The sequence below is a fragment of the Protopterus annectens genome, chromosome 2.part0 (assembly GCF_019279795.1).
Source record: "Protopterus annectens isolate FY-2018-M chromosome 2.part0, PAN1.0, whole genome shotgun sequence".
NCBI classification, from domain to species: domain Eukaryota; kingdom Metazoa; phylum Chordata; order Ceratodontiformes; family Protopteridae; genus Protopterus; species Protopterus annectens.
This window is the reverse complement of record NC_056728.1, coordinates 594407763-594429563: the sequence shown is the minus strand read 5'-3', so window position 1 is coordinate 594429563 and position 21801 is coordinate 594407763. Positions and strand designations below refer to the sequence as shown.

General features: G+C 39.9%; 1 protein-coding gene across 1 annotated transcript in view; it reads left to right on the top strand.

The window, feature by feature from the left end:
• Nucleotides 1-21801, top strand: part of ELP1 (elongator acetyltransferase complex subunit 1) — a 1639125-nt gene that overhangs the window by 1109216 nt on the left and 508108 nt on the right. The window contains exon 24 of the mRNA XM_044060975.1: nt 142-227. Within this exon, the coding sequence (XP_043916910.1) occupies nt 142-227 (86 nt within the window). The remainder of the gene's footprint in view (nt 1-141; nt 228-21801) is intronic.

Sequence of the window (21801 nt, the reverse complement as noted above, 5' to 3'; positions counted from 1 at the left end):
AGCTTTTATTTCATTACTCTAAGAGTCTAAGCTGTATATAAGCAATTGTACTGCCTTGGTTTAATATTTCATATTAATGCATAGTGTAATCTTCTGGGGAAATTTGTTTTATACTAGCATTGTTATGGTTTATCGTTTCAGGTACTGCTTGTCAATACTGACAACGTATGTAAGAAAGAGTACACCTGAATTAGAAGTTGCACTTCAGAAAGTCCATGAACTCAGAGGTATTCATTTATTTGGGTCATCGAGTGTTGTGTTTATATGTGATGTTTTGATCTAATGCAAATCTGACTTCAGTCCTTCAGACTACTTTCTACAACTTAATACCCAAAGTAGCTTGTTAGTACTATGTAGAAGTGCAAAGAATATATGGTATGTCGTTTCCATGTAAAGCTGATCACAGAAGCTTCTCAACACCTTCTGTAATCAGTAAATTTAGAGGTACAGTAAAAATAGACAAAGCCACAGTTAGCATGTCCATATGTCATGCAGCTATAGGAATTCAAACCAGTATAACCTTCATTTGAATCTCCAGGTGAAGGAAGGTTGTGCCACGTTCTCGTTGATTTTTATCCAGTACCCCTTCCTTTTCTGCTGGTTTAGTCACATCATGAAGACTACTTTATTTTTGAGTTACAACCACTCCCTTCTTCCCGACATACGTACATACACTTACTGATCTGCTGACATCCTGCTTAGGTCAGTTTGAGAAGTTTTGGATTCAAGTGATGCAATGCAGAACATGACCCAGAATGAACTGCTTGAGTTTGCAGACTTCCCTGATACCACAGCCATGTGGATGGCCCTTTATTGCTGGTATATCTACTTGAGTGTGGTTATTCATTGCATTGCTTCCTCATTACTGTTAGTTCATTATGTGCTGTAGCAGTGTGAAAGTCCCTCCTCTGGACTATTAATCAAGGAGCCTCAATCCTCACCACTAACACCAGTGAGGGATGGCAACTACGAGCAAAAATGGATTCACACACTATTACAGATGCAGCTCTCTGCACCAAACACAGTTTCCCTTAAGCGCACACAGGGAGCACACTCGAGACCTGGTTCTGGACTCTGTCTCTCTCCAGGCCCCAAACAAGACTCCTCACTGACCACTTTGGAGCTCTGTGCCCCTGTTCCAAGTAGCTGACACACACACTTGGATATTTGATTTTCACAGACACACACACACACCTGGGAAAGGCTGGCACAGATTTACCAGCTGTGCCCCCAATTGTAAGGTAATTACATTGCCACCAGTCAGCTACTCTAAGGTTCTTACAAGGGTACCCAATTATACTGAGTAAAATTAATACTAATACATATGGTAGAGTTTGAACAGTGCATCAAGCCTTTCAGGAATGGCAACAGTGTCGCTAAAGTAAGCATAAGTACTCTTAAGATGGTAAAAGTTTTCTCAAAAAGATCAGCCCCAATGAAAGGTAAAGAAATATTTAATAATAAATAATAAAATAGAAAACATGAGAATACTGAATATCTAGTTAAAATAAACACCGTGCTTAACTCACAGGAAAGATAAAAAATAACACAGTTGGGTAGAGTAACACAGATGCAGAAAAACAGTATTTAACTGATCTCACTATATTTTCCTGATTGACTAAAGGATTACCGTTTCCTAGTTCAGCAAGGCAAGATGAGGTGTGTGGTTGTGAGTGATATCTGTGAAAGATCTTTCCTGTCAGGTTCCGGAAAACAAAATGTTGCTGCAAGAGTTCTGTCACATCTCTCACCAACATCTAAAGAACCATTTCAGTGCTGGTTATAGAATGACATCCCATGTGGTCACCTGACTCTGGTACAATACACACCCAGCGCATTGCTAAGATCTGTTGCAGCATCTGAACGCTATAAAACAAGTTCAAAGCCTTCCACCCTTCCAGGGTAGAAATTAGTTCATCCCTAAGGACAATATAGTAAGATTCCTAGTCCATGTTTTCCCAGACATTTTTGTCCCTGGCTGAAATCAGACCTGTAAGATAAAATCTTTATGGCCTAAACCAACCCATTTATTTATTTTTTTTTTAACAAAAAAAATCTTTATTAAATTGAAAAACAAACATTGACACCACTTTAGTTGCAAGCATTATGCATCATAGACACAACTTAAACAACTATAGTTGCAGACATTATGCATCCCTTATAATCTAATCAGTCATTGTCATTTGAGCATTATACAGTTCATTCAAATTCTGATTTCTTTTAAACCTCATTCCTTCTCTGCATATATTGTTCCTATAATTCCCATTTTTTCCCTATGTAGTGTGCTTGTTCCCTTTTCTAAAGATCCCAATTCCAGCTGTTTTATGTCTGTTACTATATTCACTACTTCTAGTAAAGTTGGTTTAGACTTTGATTTCCATTTTCTAGTAATTGCTTTTTTGGCAGCCACTATAATTAGACTCAGCAAGGTTTTACTATGTCTAGGCAATTCTGATTCCTTATCATAGCTCAAAAAATAATTTCATTAGTTCCACTAATTTGGTTACCCAGTATCTCTGACATATCTCTGACAGAGCTGTCAGCAGGGAATCTGTAAAGTTTGCCAACTCATTGCACTCCCAGAAAACATGTCCCCAATTAACTTTTTCTTCCCCATCACACCTCCAGCTCCAGCATTTGCTATCTACCTAAAGAAAAATTCTTTGAAGTCTAGCTGGGGTATAAAAATACCTATGTAAGCACTTCCAAACAAATATCTTAATTCTTCTGGACTTTGTTGCATATTTGGGAGATATACATATATCCCCCCATTATTTCTTTGTGAATTCCTAATCCTTTCTGACATCCTCCTTTGATTCTTATAGTTGTCATGCCATATTTTGTATGCTGTACTAATTATTCCTTTTTTAACAGCAGCTTCTGTTCTAGATTCTACTAAAAACTCTACCAGTGCTGGTCTTTCACTTAAGATCTCCCTGTTTCTTTCTCTTTGCCTATCCTCATATGTATATATCCTTGATAGGGAAGGCAATCTCTAGCCTGCAGTCCAAATAAATTATTGGCCTCTTTGTTATCTATTACCTTTCCCTCACTAATTTATTCCCAGTACCTTGGTTCTTTTGCCTGTTTTCTCTCCAATAAATTCCAGCCCCCTCTTCCCTGTTGTCTGTATCCCTAATTGCAGTCATCCCTATCGGCAGAGTCTCCTTTCTCCACTCCCGTGTTGGCTTAGTTCTTAGAATACTTTCTGCTACTTTAAGAATATAATATTCTGTATGGTTATTGATATTCTCCTTAAGGATCTGCATCCAAAATCCCAGTCTCTCCTTGATTCTTGAGCGTGCCTCCTGTTTCATCATCATCCCTTTCCACTTTGAATTATACATTTCTGCTTGTGCTAACAGTGTAGCTCTGAAATACCCCTTCAAATTGGATAACCTCAAACTACCTTGTTCAGTTGGAAAAATCAGCTTATCTTACTTGACTCTTGCTGTCTTCTCCTCCCAGATAAAATCCTTCAGCTCTTTAATTTGCTGTCCACAACTTATCCTCTGATTGTTAACTGCTTGTATCTTGCTATCCATATCCATGTAACAGAGCTTCCAATTTCTTATATTTTGTATTATCTTTTGTTTAGTTTCTTCCCACATATCCCTAACTGCCACACCAGAATCCTTTTTAATTCATACTCTGAAGTATTTTTTTTTATCATGTCCCCATAAATATGGATATTGCTGAAACAATTCATGTATGGGTACGTAATTTACAGCTATTGCCGTTGTTTTAGCTTCATTAATTTTGTAGCCTGAAAAGATTTGAAACTGCCTCAAAATGTTCCACAACACCGAAATGTCCTTTTCTGGTTTTATCAGGTATAAAATAATATAATCTGTAGAGAGCGCCAGCTTTTCTTGACTACCATACCAATTATAACCTTTAATTTGAGTCTCTTATTTTTTTTTTGCCAATGGTTCTAAATATAGTGCAAATAACAAAGATGGAAAAGGACGTCTCTTCCTGGTTCCTTTGCTCAAACAGAAGTTATCTGAGAGGAACCCACACACTTAAATTTTCACCTCCGATCTGTCATATGTTCTCCTAATCAACCTTAGAATTTTATGAGGGAATGCAAATGTTTCCATTGCCCTGCTCATAAAGTCCTAGCTACTCTGTCAAATGCTTTCTCTGCATCAGCATCCACCAACTAGAGTGGTACTGTCTTACATTCAGCATCCTTCTGGATCATCAGTGTTTTGTTAATGTCAGATGTTTGTCTCCCCTCCACAAAACCACATTGATCCATATCTATCAATTTTGGCATCCCTTTGCCATTTGTTTAGCCATTATAGACATAAACACTATATAACCATGGTTTAGGATTGAAATGGGCCTGTATTAATCTGGATCTGATGGGTCTTTACCTTCTTTAAGTATTACAGCCACCACCACCTTCTTCCAGGATGCTGGTGCTTCTCCTCCTCTTAAAATACTGTTAAAACCTTCCAGATCTTAATAAGTGTTTTCACTCCTAGATTCCAAACTTCCACACAAATAACATATTCCTAGAGACTTTCCTTTGGATTGGTTATATGTCGCCATTTTTGTCTCATCTCCTCCTATCCTGTTAGTAATTGAAGACACATGTACCTCTAACCTTGGCGTATTTAATTCTTCCATAAACATTTCCATTTGTACCGTTTCTTGATCTCCACATTTCTCTGCTTTATACAGACTTTCTTAAAATTTCCGAAATATTTTTAGTACCTTTACTAGATCTCTTGTTACCTTCCTTTTTATAGACTCCCTAAGCTTGGTGACAACCCTTTCTACTTTTTTGTTGCCTGAGTCACTGAGCTAAAAGTTTTTGTGTCTGGCATTATTGTCAAAAAACAGTTGCTTAACAGCAGTATTTCTAAACTAATGGATATTATTGAGGTAATCCTTTATTTTCTGCTTAGCATTCTGCAATTGCTCCTTTTCTTGTTTTGTGAGCTTCCCCTATTCTGTAATACTTTAACATTTGTCAGTCCCTCTGGATAATTCTTGTTACTTCTTAACCATATCTCTCTTTTATTTCCACCCCATTTTTAAACTCCACTTTAATTTTATTCCACTTCCTAGCTATATTTTCAGAAGAAATTTCTGTCTTCTGTAATAACTCCCCATTACCCATCCTCTGCTCCAACTCGGCCAATTACAAAGCTCGAAGTCTCTCAGTTGGCTCGTGGCAAGGTAGGTATCCCATAGTGGACTAGTAAGAATCCCCAGATCTCGTTTACCACGTCTACAAATTCAGAAGTGCTTCTTTCTTGGCCGTGGCTAAGTTGGATTTTTTCTACTTTATTATTGTTCATAGTGATATATTTGGCATATAGTATTAGCTTAGTTTATATAGCTTAGTTGTAGTTATTATAGGTAGGAAATAGTAATGTGTTTTGCCTTTTTGTGAAGTTGTTGTTGAGAGCTTGTTGGCTGTTGCTTCCGCAGGCCCGTTTTGTTCCCTGAGTGGTATCCCTTACCCATGTGCTAGTTTTTTGATATATTTACACTTATTAGCGCAGGTCCGTGTTTGAGTTAGGACCTATTCTAATTTTTTCACTACAATAGCACTATTATTGATAGCTGTGTGCAGTGTTTTCACTATTCTTATTAGCTAGTATTTAGCCTGTTGTTGAAATTTTGCAATTTTTGGTAGCTTTTCTTATTGACTTAGCTTCTTCTCTGTTTACGGCTAGGTCCGTTTAAGTTAGAGGACCTAGTCCTCTATTAACCTTTTTCTGGTGTTGTTTCCTTGTTTCCTCAGCAGGGCTAGGCCCGTTTAAGTTAGAGGACCTAGTCCTCTGTTTTAGCTTGTCTTTGTGTGTTGTTCTTGAGCAGGGCTAGGCTCGTTTAAGTTAGAGGATCTAGTCCTCGGTTGTGTTTCCTTGTGTGCAGTGATTCTTGCAGGGCTAGGCCCGTTTAGGTTAGAGGACCTAGTCCTCTCTTTCTGCTTTCCCTAATGTTTCTGTTTGAGTAAAAATGTCTAAGGAGTCTTAAGGATCATAAGCCTTTGGGTATTAAAAAGTGTCTCAAATGCTCCCAAAAAATGTCAATAACTGACGGACATAGTAATTGTGTTTACTGTCTCAGTGCCATACATCTTCAGGAAACATGTTCTTTCTGTCACCCTTTCAGTTCTCGAGTTCTCCAGGAAAGGAATAACAAACTGATCCTGAAAGTTCTCCTTAAGCCTTCCTTTGAGGAGGATTTAGCCAGCTCGTCATCCTCACATTCTAGATCTCCTTCCTCTAAAAAAAGAGAAGGTCAAGTCAGCTAAGAGACATTCTCCTACACCGACTGTTTTATCTAGACCTCCTTAGAAAATCTCAAAATTGGACAAACCTTCTACCTCTTTGGCTCCACTGTCCTCGGAGCCGGTCAAGGTTATCGATATTGACACTCCAGTGTCAGCCCCAAGTTTTTCAGAGCTGACTACTGAACATTTACCTCGGAGCCGGTGTAGAGAATTATTGCCGGTCTCCCCAACTCCCAGATCTCCCATTTTGCAGAGATCTAGGTCACCTACCTTATCTTCCAGATCCTCCGAGTCTATCTGAAGAGGATGTAGAGAGAGTAGTGCTTAGACTCTTGAAGTCGTCGGCGTTACCTGAAGTGTTGCTGGCTCCGACCTAATTGGTTCCAGAGCCATCTAAGACCATACTCTCTGTTGCTGTTCCTCCTCCGAGCCATGTTGGTCCTTCGGAGCCAGAGCTATCAGTACCACTTGTTGTGGAACCCTTGGTTCCAGCACCTCTTGGGTCTTTTTCGGAGCCGAGTTCTGCTCCGACACCGTCAGCGCCATCCTTGGTGTCTAGGAGCCTGAGGCTCACCAGTTGGCCCCGACAGGGACACTTGGACCTGAACTTCTTTGGTTCCGAGCCTACCTCTCAGTGCGTCAGCTAGGCTGAGCTCGGAACCTACATCCGTCTCGATGCCGATCGCTTTGGAGCCATGGGCCACTTCTGTTTCCTCAGAACCAGTACTGCTCAGAGCCAGAGAGATCTGCATTCAAGATGATGAGCATGATGTCTAGGTCTTCAGCTCTGCACAAGGGTATCGATGCTCTTTCCCCCTCAAGCTCCAACCTCTGTCTCAGCACCATCTCTCTCTCTTGGCAGCAGAGACCCACAGCCTCAGGAGCCCCTGTTGGGTGGCCTCCAGTCTTCCGAGACCTCCCCAGAATACCCTTCTGAGGAGCCCCCTCAGAAGAGAACTTGCAAGAGGAAACATGTAGACTCCCCTGATGAGTCGATCACTGTTGACACTGACCTCGAGGGGTCAGAAGGGTCCCCTAGGTCATCCTCTGATGATATCTCCTTTGTAGCTATCTTAGAGATCTTGAAACAAAGAGGTGGCTGGCCTACTGTCACCCCTTCTGATGAAGAGTCAGTGTACCTGAAGGCTTTTGGGTCTCAACCTTCAGCCTCTTGGGTGTCTCCACCTTTCGATGAGCTCTTGGACCTAGTTAGGCGAAAGGTGTGGGAAACTCCTGATGCCATGGAACCAGTCCCCAGAAGGCCCAACAAATTTCTTTCAGCCCCCAAAGAGAAAGATTTTTTGACCAAAGTTGTGCCTCTAGATGCCATGGTGGTGGGGGCAGCCACAAAGAAGGAACTAGCGGAGACTTCTTCACCTGTCCATCCACCGAACAATGAGTCTCGAACGTTGGATAGATATGGGAAGCGTATCTTCTCTTCAGCAGCATTTACACTCAGATCGCTGAATTACCTCACCCATTTTACTAGGCTTCAAAGAGATCTCCTAAAGGAGCTAGGGGATACTCTCCAAGGCATATTAGCTGAAGGAGTCCCTGAGAAGGTTACTGCTCAGTTGTCCACCTTAAATTCCTTTGTTAACTCCTCCATGAGGCCGATATCCTGTGCAGCAGATGGAGCGAGTAGGGCAGCGGGTTCAGGAGTTTCCCTTAGGAGACACTCCTGGATGCGTTTACGTAACTTTGCGGAGCCCTTCAAATCTACTTTTGCCAACACCCACTTTGACAGTTCCTCTTTGTTTGGACCAAAGGTAAAAGATACATTCACCAGGTGCGACCAGGAAGGGAAAACTCTCTCTGCCGTGGGACTACATTTTTCCGTCCCTTCTAGACCATACCCTAATGGTCAGAGAAGCAGGAAAATGTGGTTCAAGAAGTCCCAGAGATTTTTCCCGGATGCACAGGGTGATTCCTCCTCCGAGGCAGAGGAGGAGGAAGTAATGGTAGACATTGCCCTAGAGGCAGGGGGGCCTGCAAAACCAGGGTGGCCACGATTCTTTTCATGGGCATCCCTATCAACACTCCTGAAGTGGGGCCCTACTGCGCTTCACTGGAGCCAGTCGGTGGTCACTTATCTTTGCATCCAGAAGCCTGGCACAACATCACCCAAGACAAGTGGGTACAAAGAATAATTACCAGAGGATACTCCATACCCTTCTCTTTTCCACCCCATACCACCAAGAAAATCCCAGATGTTCCACCCAATCACAGGGATCTAGCAACCATAGAAGTTCAAAAGTTGCTTCAAAAGAGAGTAATCCAAACTGTCCCCACTGACCAGATAGAATTCGAAACTTACTCCAGATTCTTTTTAGTGCCAAAACGAACAGGGGACTGGAGACCCATTTTGGACCTCAGTAAATTAAACGAATCAGTGAAGAAGGCCAAGTTCCGAATGGTAACACGGCAGTCTATACTTCCTCTGTTATGGAAAGACAATTGGATGTGCTCATAGACCTCTAAGGTGCATGCTACCACATTAAAATGGACAGAGCATCAAGGAGTCATTTACGCTTCTGGCTGGGAGCCAGTCATTACCAATTTCGTGCTCTGCCCTTTGGTCTCACCACAGCCCCCAGGGTGTTTACCAAATGCATGGCGGTAGTGACAGCTCACTTGAGACATCTTGGATTCCAAGTGTTTCCGTACCTGGACGACTGGCTGCTGACCACCACCACCAGGCACCTACTTCTACAAGCCAGGGATTCAACCATCCAACTCTGCACTCAGCTAGGGATTACGATAAATTGGGAAAAGTCTGCTTGTTTTCCTCTCATTATGTGACTTTTATAGGCACGGAAATAGACACAGTCACCATGATAGCTTGTCTTCCTGCAGACAGAATACAGAATCTGAGACAACAGATATGCAGTCTACTTCCTCAACAGAGTCAAAGCCAAGACAGTGCTGAACCTTTTAGGAACCATAGCCTCTACCATAACTGTAGTTCCACTAGGCAGACTACATATGAGAATCCTTCAGTGGCTACTCTTTTCCCAGTGGTCCCTTCAACAATTACCTCTGTCTCATCCTATTCTGATAACAGAATCTTGCAAAAAGGACCTTTGTTGGTGGATTCAGCCCGACAAACTAACGATAGGAACACCTTTCATTCCTCGCCAACCCGTTGCTACTGTGACCACGGATGACTCCCAGAAAGGGTGGGGGGGCATTATCTAGGCAGGACTGTCCAAGGCACATGGCAAGATCATGAGGCTCACTTGCATATCAACGTTCTAGAGATGAGAACGATGCTACTAGCATTCCAAGCACTTCATGACTTTCTTCTCTAGGGACCATAGCAATCCAATCAGACATAGGTATGGTATATAAACAAACAAGGAGGAACCAGATCCTACCCCCTATGTTGAGAGGCTCTTCATGTTTGGCAGTGGGCGATATCTTCCCGATGCTTTCTAGTTGCAACACATATCCCAGGGACAACCAATGTGACAGCCGACAAGCTCAGCAAGGCAATCTTAATGCCTCATGAGTGGTCTCTGAATCAGAAAGTCGTGGAAAAGATTTTCCGCAAATGGGGACTGCCTTGCTGCGATCTGTTTGCCAGTCCACTCAATGCCAAATCCAGCAGCTACTTCTCCCTTATCTCCCCCCGGGGGGAGACACCGAGAGACGCACTTGTTCACAATTGGCCCTCGGGACTTCTTTATGCATTCCCTCCCTTTCCACTGATATCGAAGGTGATTCAGAAAGCAAAGACCTTGGGAAGCAGAATGATTATCACTCCTTACTGGCCTCGTCAGATTTGGTTCCCCTTTTTTCGGGCCTCACCTTCTGGACTATCCATGGACTCTGGACCCAGTACCAGATGACCTGACACACATCAGGCACCTTCCACCACTGCCTCCACACCCTCAACTTGACAGCATGGCTGCTCTACTCCATCCCTAGTCAAGCTTCATGATTTCTCACCTTCAGTTACTCATATCCTCACATCTTCCCACAAGCCTTCTACCAGAAAATTATATGCTAGCAAATGGAAAAGATTTTCTATCTGGGCAAAAGAAAAAAAACGTAGATCCTTACACAGAGCCCCCATTCCCTTGGTGTTAGAATTCCTAACCGAACTTTTTCATCAGGATCAGCTGCTGCTACAATCAAATTCAATTGGCAGCAATCTCCAATTTTCATTTGGGACAACATGAGCCTAATCTTATGGCTCACAGATTGTGTAAATCTTTCCTAAAAGGCACTATCTTGCTAAGACCTCCTTTTCAGGAACCTATATCTCCTTGGGATTTAAATTTTGTTCTGTCCAAACTTACTTCCCCACCTTTTGAACCCGCACATTCTTGTGAATTGAAGTTCCTTTCATGGAAGACCGTTTTTCTAGTAGCTCTCACATCCACCCGAAGAGTGTCAGAGTTACAAGCACTGTCAGTCATACCTCCCTACTTGATTTTTCATAGAGACAGAGTTTCCCTTCGTACAAATCCGTCCTCCTTCCCCAAGGTTTGCTCTCAGTCTAATTTGATTCAATCTATCGAACTTCCAGTCTTCCTTCCTAATCATTCAAACAGTGCAGAATATATGTTTCATCAACTTGATGTTCACAGACCGTTAAGGTTCTACCTACATAGAACCAAGGAGTTTAGAAGATCAGACCAATTATTTGGATCTTTTTTCTGAGACAAGAAAAGGCATGCCAGTCTCTAAGATAACTTTATCAAATTGGATTTCAAACTGTATTTTGGTTATTTACTCTTCCAATGGCAAAGGTCTCCCATTCAAAATTAAGGCTCATTCTACTAGATCAGTATCCACATCTGCTGCTTTTCATCCCAGAGTCCCAATTGACAATATGTGTGCAGCAGCAACTTGGGCTACCCCTCATACCTTTATTACTCATTACAAATTGGATTTGGCATCAAGGGGTATAGCCTCCTTTGGTTCCACAGTTCTTAGGAGTATATTCCCGTGAGCCACCCGAGAAAAAGGTGCTAGATACGCTGTCCCATATGTAAGAATGAAGGCGAGATAGGACTACAGAGCATAAAGAAGTTATGTACTCACAATAATGCTCCATGTTTGTAGTTCATCTCGCCCTTCATTCTTACGAACCCACCCTCCTAACCCCGTCCATGTATCCTTGGAGGATCTGGAGACATGATAGTATCTATCTTCTGTAGGGTGGAGACTTTTCATCTTTGTTGTTCCTTGTGGAAATATTTCTATCACTTTTTTAGACAGCAGCAAACAAGATCTGGGGATTCTTACTAGTGCACTATGGGATACCCACCTTGCCACGAGCCAACTGAGAGACAAAATCCTACTACTGAATTGACATATTCCATGCCAAATATTTTCATAAATTTCTTAAAGAATCTACACTCTTTTGTTATAGGTTTCTTTCTTGCCCCCCCAGATGCATCGTTATTGTTGCAAATCAAATTCCATTCCCCACCTATAAGTAAATTTCCCTGCTAAAAACTTATTATTTCTCCCAGAATTTTCTTAAGTTCCATTATAGCAGTTTTAGGCGGAATATAAATGCATGCCAGTGTAATCCTCCCTTGCCAGTAACCCCTTAGTACTACAAATTTACCATTATTATCTTTTTTTTCCTCTTCTATCACTAATGGAGCTCCTCTTGCAATTAATGAAAGTACTCTTCTTTTCCTTTGTCACAGGTATTCTGCTGGATAACCGTCCTGAAAACTTTTCTTTATCAAATTCACATGTCCAGTTCCTTCCAAATGTGTTTCCTGTAGCATAGCTTTTTGCACTCTACAATTTTTGATATAGTTCACTACTCTTTCTTTTTGTTACTTGTCTGAAACTTCATTAATATTTAAAGATAATATAGAAAGCTTCATTATATTAAGAAGTTGTTATTCCCACCTTTTATTTGTAACAGGTTTTTTAAGTATCTAGTTCCAGCTTTTGTTACATGCACACACTAATATTTGGCAGGTTAATCTTTTAGACATTTGATTCTCGTCATATCCATTATACTCTGTCATATTTTACAAAACTGTCTGTTTTATTAAAAGCCCTCAAAGAAGAAAAAACAAATACACAGCCAATACACAATTAAAACCTATTAAATTAATACTCACACACAAAACTATGTACATCTTCCAATATTAAAGTTTTACCCTCCTAATAGGAACAATTGTCCCAAAGAGACAGACATACTTATAGACGTGGGTTAACCTAAAAGGCAGGTTATTCATGCTAAGACGTATGGTGCAGCCTATGCTCCTACTAAGTGCTGTCAGGTTTTGTCTTATCTTTATTGCTCTCCAAGAATGGGAAAACACTTGAATGCTTTCAGAAAACCTTATCTTCTAGCCATTGAAAGAAAGAAGTATTCTGTTTTATTTCTCTTAATTAGATTGTTTCCATGGAGACATTAGAACAAGATAGAGAGTTGCTTCTACAAACATTTATTTATTTGTTAGACAAAAGCTTTTTTGTATACAATGTTCTTTATTTATTTGCTTTCTCTTAAAACGTATAAATCGAAACCAGCCCAGAAGTTGAAAATGGTGAAACACAGGTGCCCAGTAGGAAGGTAGCTGGAATAAAAAAGCTGAACCACGACAAAGTAAAGTCTTCTTTTTTAATAAAACATGGTAAGCGCTTTCGCAATGGTAACCATTGCTTCATCAGACAGTTCATTCAAGCAGCAACAGCACTTAAATACTTTAATTCATTACTAGAACAACCAATCCCACCACTCAAAGTTAATTCAGCACTAAGCAATCATTTAATTACTATAGTTACGTTTTGCCCTTAGTTAATTGCTGAAGTCAGAAAAACTCTGTTTAAAAACCACATACACAAAATGTAAAGACAAGGACATGTGGATAAATATAAATAAAATACATAAAAAGTCAATGAATAAATACATATACTCATATTCCCCATTTAGTATCTACTTATGTGCATAGATATAAACATAAAAAATATATATAAAAGTATAAGCAGTACACACTCAACAACTTAATGAATACATATATTCTGCCTAATAAATGCACATGTTGTCCACCTAATAAATACATATGCTTTAATACATACATCTCAACAAATGCTTGTCTTTAGTGATATCTATGCTAGAAGCAGCTCAAGAAATACTGTCATATTGACCCAAAGCCCTGCATGTGTTTATGTGATCTTCTCTTGTTAAAATAGTATTATTATTTTTTATTTTATTTTAACCTTCTAGATTTTAGCACTGGCTTCAGTGGAACACTATCGTTCAAACCCAAACCTCTATGTGCTCCTAAACGCAAAGTCCATTTCACTTCCATATTTTCAGTAGTATTGACTATGTCCCCCATCCTATTGCTGACATTCTGGATATGTAAAACCTGAAACAAAAATATATGGTCATCCCCCTTATCCAGTGTATGCTTAGCCAAAGCACTATACAGTTGACCTTTTCTAGGGCAGTAAAGGTGATTGTTAGTTTTGCCAACATAGAAATGGAAACATGTTGTGCAGTGAGCTACATACACTACATTCTTAGTATTGCAATCAGCAGAATTCCTTAGCTCCCATAGACGCCCTGTTTCAGGGTGTTTAAAAAAAATTGATTCATCTGCATTTATGGATACAATTCACTGTGTTATCCATCAGAGCAGGTGTCCTTGGATAGCAAAGCTGCTGTTTCAGATTTTTCTTATTTCTAAATGTAAAATGTGGTTGTCAACCCACTGTGTTGGTAGTATCCTCATCTGCTAACAACATATGCCAATTTTGTCGTATGATGATTTCAAACCTTTTCACATCCCTTGTATATGGTAAAACCATCAGAATGTATGGTAATACACTATTCCTAATACCTACCCTGTCACTGCCTACTCTATCAGAGTAGTAGGGCTTAGCTTTACCTTTTCTTTCTTTGTGTACCCTATGGTACACCTCATCAATTTCATGTTTACTATACCCCCTATTAATTAAACCTGTTCTTAGCTTAGTTAACTCATTTCTATGCATTTCCTCTTGACAACATAGGCGAGATGTTCTCATTGCCTGACCTCTGATTATGTTAGGAAAACTCCTAGGGTTATGCATACTGTTTCTGTGTAGAAAAGATGGTCTGTAACATTCTTTCCAATGTAATTTCATAGACCATTGGTCATTTTCTCTGTATATGGTAACGTCCAGGAAGTCTAAACTCATCTCAGAACAGTTCCTCGTAAACTTTAGAAAGTCACTGGCAGTATTTAAGTTATGCATACAGGGATTTAAGTTGCTAACCATCACCTTTCCAAAAAATAAAAAGATCATCTACAAAACGCATATAAATGGCTATTTGGGGATTACCTAATAGATGTTCATATTCTCAGTTAACCATAACCAGGTTTACATATGTGTTGGCACAACTTTTTGCCCATGGCAATCCCTGACAACTGCTTATAGCATATGCCATTGAACATAAATATGTTGTGCTCTAGTACCAATTCTAGTAACATACTGATTTTTTTCCTTGATTTCTGAGCTTTCACATAATTTTCAGTGTAGAAGTTAACACTACTGTTTTGGGAGTCCATTTCTACATCATCTGTTGTTTTTCATAATGTGAGGACCACTTATCTATGTAGGACAGACACCCTTGTCTGGGCCCTGACCATTGCTCGGACACTAGTGTGCGTATAAAACACTTGCACCATTAATTTTGATGCAGACATTTTCCAGTCCTTGACCAACTTAATGGCAATGGTGAAGAAAGAGGGACAGGAGATTCCTTATCATCCTCCTTCCACAGGAAGAAGAGGCACTCCTTGCTAGATATGTTATCAGAGCATCACCTCTACTGGCATTGTTGTTTGATGGTAGGGGATTCCTCTTCTAGTGGGCAAGCCACTGATAACTGGTTTCCCCAACCTTAGATGCTATCTGTTGCTGAAAGTCAATGAAGCTGCCCTAGTTGCTTATTCATCAAACCTTCGTAGGAGGTGGGTCAAGGTCTTTGACAGCTTTGAAGAGAGTGTTTCGACAAAATAACTCAATACTTGCAGGTTTTCAGTGCTCCATTACCCTGCTGTGCATCCTGGTTGTAGGTGATGGCAGTAGCTATAGCCCGTCCTGTGGGGCAGAGGTAATTGAGCTCCCTTTCAAAAACTGTTATTGGAATGTCTTGGTTAATCATGTCAACAGAGCCTTTTGTGACAACACTTCCTCAATGATCTTATCCTGTTATTCACCTATGATGGTTTTCCCCTACATAGTATAGTTGATAGTTTCACTGACGTATGCAAGCCTCTTCAACATAACAACATAATGGTCCAGCATGGATCCATATAACATCATAAATATTTTTTTCTCCTTTTGGCCAGACTGCAATAAATAATTTTTACCACTGGTACTCCTTTTTACTTGATGCACATGTAGAACCGAAGTTTTTCAGTGCTGACCGGCCCAATGCATATGTAACCTACAGTGTACTAGTAGAAAGCCTTTACTGAATGACCATCTCCAACCTATCCATGCCAATGCACCATTTGCTTTACTTGTCCATTACATTAATCTCTCATTGTCCTCTGGCACCTTAACCACCTAAAACACATCCTACTCCTACACTGTCCTCCTCCAAGTGCTTTTCTCCTCCTCTCCCTACAAAGCTTTCCCTATATTCCCAACCCCCTATTAAGTTTCCACCTTAACACACTTTTCCTGCCCTTACATTCTTTCCAACACCTGACATGTATCCGCATGTCCCCTGAACTAACTTCCTAACCCTGTCCTTCATTGTACCAACTTCCTGCAGCAGTAGACTTTGTTATATTTTTACTTTAAAATGCATTCAGTAGGTTGATATAAAGGCCTTTTTTCAGCCACACCAAAGCCAGAAAAATAATAGATAAAATGTCTAACAAAAACCTACAGAAATACAGTCAATACATAATAATTAAGGAGTATAAAACAGACTGTTTGCTATTGTAATATTATTCAGACTTAAGGAATAAAAAATAAGTTTCAAATAAAAGAAAGGTCATAGACCACATTAGTGGGTAGAGGGATAAAGCCCTGACTACAGCCCAGTAAATCGGGGCTTGATTACTGGCTCAGGTGACTGAGCAGCAAGGTAGGAATGGGTAGTTATGTAGGCATTCTGTGGTGGAGGCAAAAGATGCCACTTTGAGGGGGGGCATGATTCAAGGAGGGGTAGTGAGGGTGGTGGGCATGGCTGACCTGCCTCACTGATGGACGATAAGCTGCCTACCCACCCTGCAAATAAGCCATGGATATTGCATCAGGAGCAAGGAGTAACATATACAGTGGATATAAAAAGTGTACATACCCCTGTTAAAATGCCATGTTTTTGTGATATAAAAAAATGAGACCACAATACATCATTTCAAAACTTTTCCCACCTTTAATGTGACCTATAACCTGTACAATTCAATTGAAAAACAAACAAATCTGTTAGGGGAAAATATATAAAAAATAAAAAAAAATTACAATACGGTGGTTGCATAAGTGTGCACACCCTTAACTCATTCACTCCGGAGCAGCTCAGAAAAAGCTGCCTGCTTAATTCCACCGTAGGAACAACAGTGCAGCCTGAGCTCATTTTCAGAAAAATCCATTTTTAATACCATACAGAAAACAAATGTTCATAACTCTTTAACTAGAAGAGCTAGACTAAAAATGTAAATATGAAAGTTGTTCAGCAGACACTGACCTTTCCAACAGTGTAAATGTTGATAGTGCATATCAAAGTCATTATGAAATATTTGGCAAGGAATTCTGATATTGTGCATATTATTTTACATTTTTGGAAAAGCAAAGCACAATATCTTGGTCAGTGAACGCAGCAGACCCATGCAATTTGAATGTAATTTGTTAGTATGAATGTCATCTTTAAAATGATACCTTAACCATTACTGTGTGATGCTCCTTTCTTGTGATATTCACATAAATATGATTAATATATTATTTCTCATAATTGATGAAGCATAATATCGCATCATCTGTAACAGACAGAGCCTACATATCAGTGTAGAAGTTGTGCATCTGAATGTCAGCTTCAAAATGATGCATTATTTGTGTGATCACCATGCTCCCTTGCAAAGATATGGGTATAATAATGAGAAGTATTGGAAATGTATAATTTTCATAATCGTACAAGACTAAGCAAACTATGATATCTGTAGATGTGAACAGTGCACAGACACAGTTCTTTTACCATGTTGTAAGGAGTAACACTGTCTTCAAAATAAGGTATTACAAGGCACACTGACATGCTCCCTTGCAAAGTTATTCACCAAAATATGAAAAAAAATCATAACTTCCATAACCTAAGTCCAAAACAAACTTTGATATGTGCACACGAGTACAACATACAGGTACCATTCTTTTACCATGTTTTAACTATCAATACTGTCTTCAAAATGAGATATTACTTAGCACATTCAGATGGTCCCGTGCAAAGTTATTTACCAAAATATGAAAAAAATCATAATTTCCATAACCTAAGTCCGAAACAAACTGATATCTGCACATGTGTACAACATACAAGCACAATTCTTTTACCGTGTTGGAACCAGTAATAATGTCTTCAAAATGATGTATTACTTGGCACACTGACATGCTCCCTTGCAAAGCTATTTACCAAAATATGAAAAATTCATAATTTCTATAACCTGAGTCTTAACAAAACTGATATTTGTACATGTGTACAGCATTCAGAAGCAGTTGTTTTACCATGTAGACACATACGATTGTAAATATACACATTCTTGGTGTAGCCAACATACTGCTGAATGGGTACATGTAAAGAAAAAAAGCAAGGTAAGGACCACCACTCCACTAATGAACCCAGGACAGCCATGGGACTTCAGTGGCAGGCAAGCCCATGTGATGTGTTCGTTAGCTGTGATGGCTACCCACTCAGACAGCTGATACCAATGCAGTATCACAACCTCCTTCAGTGTCCACAGTTTGCCTTACTTGTTCCTTTTCTCTTTACATGTGTCCATTCAACAATGGACCTAAGGGATCAAGTTCTATGTTAGTAAGCCCTTCCTGTCATCTAAATTCTACACATGCCTGATAATAAAAGGTCAGCTGTCCTAGTTGGCTTTTCCTGACATTTACTCATTTGCCTGCTGCAGCAAAAGCCATAGTTCGCAGACAAAACAATTTCCACTACATTAGATATACCATAGAACACCGTGAAGATAGTCAAAAAGTGGAGAAAATGTGGGACAATAATGACGTGGCAAAGAACTAGATGCCCCTCCAAAATGGGTGAAAAGACAAGACGGAAACTGGTCAGGGAGGCTGCCAAGAGACTTACAGCAACAGGAGCTGCAGGAATTTCTGACAAGTACTGGTTGTGTACTACATGACAATTTCTTTATCTGATGTTGTCTGAGTATGCACAAGCACCAAAATTAAACATCTCCCCAGTGACCCCTTCTGCAGTATGTCGTACTATGCACAAGCACCAGAATGAAACATTTACATCAACAACCCCTTCAGCAGCCCTTCCAAATATGCACAAGGACCAAAGTGAGACATTCTCCCAATGACCCATTCTGCAGTCTGTTCTACTATGCACAAGCACCAAAATGCAAGAATGCCATCAAGAAACCCTTCAGCAGGTAACACATGTAGGTCCAAGAAGAAGGAAATTATATCCCTTATACAAAATGGCATCACTCTCTTACATTTATACTTTTCAACAATTTTCCAGTATCCAATGAAACAAACCATATGAAGCAATCATAACAAAACTGCCCAAGTCAGGAAATTACAACTATGAAAGGGCACATGAACTTGTGTTATTGCGATCCACCAATATCAGGGCACTCAAACTTCTGTCATTGCAATCCACCAATAACACCAAGAATAAAGGAATGCAAGTTTCCATTTTTTTTGTGGTCATTATTTTACTAGTTGCAACCATGTGCCACTGCAGCATTATTGAGAAACATTGCACAAAATGGAAAAATGCAAACCAAGTAACTGATTTCTACTACTATTTACAGATGTACTGTTGTTAAATTTTACAGGGAATAAATGGCACAAAAATTGTAACTTGATAAATACTACATAACTGCCAGCATTCTCAATGGAAGTGCATAGAACTAACTAGTGTGCATTTTCTACCCATGTCATGCAAGTTTCCCCCCTTGTTATCTTCTTTCCAGCTCAAAATATGAAATCAGAGTTAACATTTGGAAGAAGTGCTCATGAACATCATTCGTAGATAATAGTAGTAGTTTATCTGCATCAAACAGCAATCATTCCAACCTGCAAATGATTAACTACATTTTTCAAACAAGATCAAAGATGGCCAATTTCCAGGATCTCTGAGTAAGCCTGTAACAGCAGTTTTGAAATGTATATATAACCAAGAAGCAAGCTTTTACAAACTCACTGTTAGTAGTTTCACAGGAGTTTCTCTTCATAGCAGTAAGACAGGAAAAAAAAGCAGAAGCCTGTTCTCCCTTGCACAGTGAAACAGAGATAAAATCTCATTAGTGGGATGAATCCAAAACTGTAGCCTCATCCAACCTACTGTTTTCCCTGTATAAAAAGCAAAACATGCAGAGCTGAAACATGATACAAGCTCAATATGAATCTGTGACCTACTTAGGGCACATCTGGGGGGGACAAAGGCTGAATTTTCAAAATTAGCAAGTAACCACTCCGTAGCAGAAGAACCCATTCTGCAGACTGTCCTACTATGCGCAAGCACCAGAATGCAATATTTCCATCGATAAACCCTTGAGCAGCCGTTACAAATACACGCAACAAACAAACTGACATATTACCCCCATGACCCCTTCGGTAGTATGTCCAAGTATGCACAAGAACCAAAATGTAACATTCTCTGCAATGACCCCTTCAGTAGTATGTGCAAGTATACAAGTACCAAAACGAAGCACTTACTGACCCCTTCCTCCGGCCTAAATTCCACACATGACTGACAAAGCCAGGAAAATTGCACAAAAAATTTGGTAGCTCCATGCTGGCAGTAGTCAAGTGATGACCTTTATCTCACTCATGAAACTACTGAGTATAATCACAAATAGAATAATACAAGCAAAAGTGATTTCTTGAATTTAATTGATTACTTTGCTTTCCATTAAACTATAAATTACTGACTGGTGTATCTGATGTCTTATATGCTGGTATATTACACTGTATTTATATTTCTGTGCTGTATTCTAAATAATGTAACCTCATGTAATTTGCAGACCTAATTTCTATATGTCCCCAATAATCCCTCCAGTTGTTTGCAATCTGTATGCACAAGCACCAAAATGACACAGTAAACTATTTTGGCCAGCAGTCACTTCAGCAGAGAGACCACGTATGCACAAGCACTTCCCTCATACACAATTATTTCTCCAAGCAACATCCTCATTAGTATGTCCAGGTCTACATGCACCATGAAACGTTTCCCCAAACAAGCCTTCAATAACATTTCCTAGTACATGCAACCACCAGTATGAACACTTCACCCAAGCAACCCCTTCAACCCACCAACATAGGTTAATAGGTCTGTACTAGACTAATGGCCTTGGAGCCTTTACAAGCCTAGCCCATAGGATTACCCTGCCCAGGTGCATACTGAAGGAGGCACTGTAGTAAACAATGGGTCTGATAAGGGTAAGTACAGTATACCAATGAATTCCATGGATCAAGATGCCACACTACGTTACAAATGTTCTAGTTGAAAGCCATGTTACTGTACATATACTTCCCAAATCCTAGACTACTGGATCTGCTGTTACAGGTGTGTTATCCATGAGGTAGTTTCCTGGGGTAGCCAAACTTTCACAGGGTACTACAACGCATTTGTTGGCATTGAGTTTTAAACCTTGCCTATGGCACCCATTATTTGCCTACATTAGCCCTTCCTAGAGGATATTAGCATGTTGAGGGGATTCTGTGACTGCTTCCAGAAGTTGCCTTTTTGTTGAGGTTCTACCTGAGAGACAGCTTGCAATCATGAGTGTAACATATGGATTTAGGCATAATCCTGAGATTTTTTTTTTTTTAATGCCAGAGCAAGGTATTGTAACAAATACCTTGGCCAGCTCAAGGTAAATAATATGCAGAGTTCTGTTCAAGTGTACTGCCTTGGTAAACTTCGCAAAGTCTACCAGACCAGGCAGGCATGATCTTCCCTTCACAAAACCGAACTGGGTTGGATCCAGTGTCTAAAGATTTCCAATGTCATTATTAATCATTTTTATGATTAGCCTTTTATGCAAAGCCATGGAAATTGCCAAAACATACTTTTTTTGTTGCCAGCAGACTCAACAAGACTAAACACAAATATTCCTGACTTTCACTCTCACTAGCTTGTGATACATGCTCACACTGTATTCCAAATGACTGATTTAATACTATGATATCAAGTCTTGTATTTATGATAGAAAATTCTATCTTTAAAAAAACGGGCTCTTGTAATTTTCAGATCAGGCTCAAACGTCACTCATAACTGGTGAGACAGTTTCATCATTCCTACATATTGCACACCCGTACACCCGTATCAGACCTGATCATTTTTGAATTACAGACACAGTCTGCCC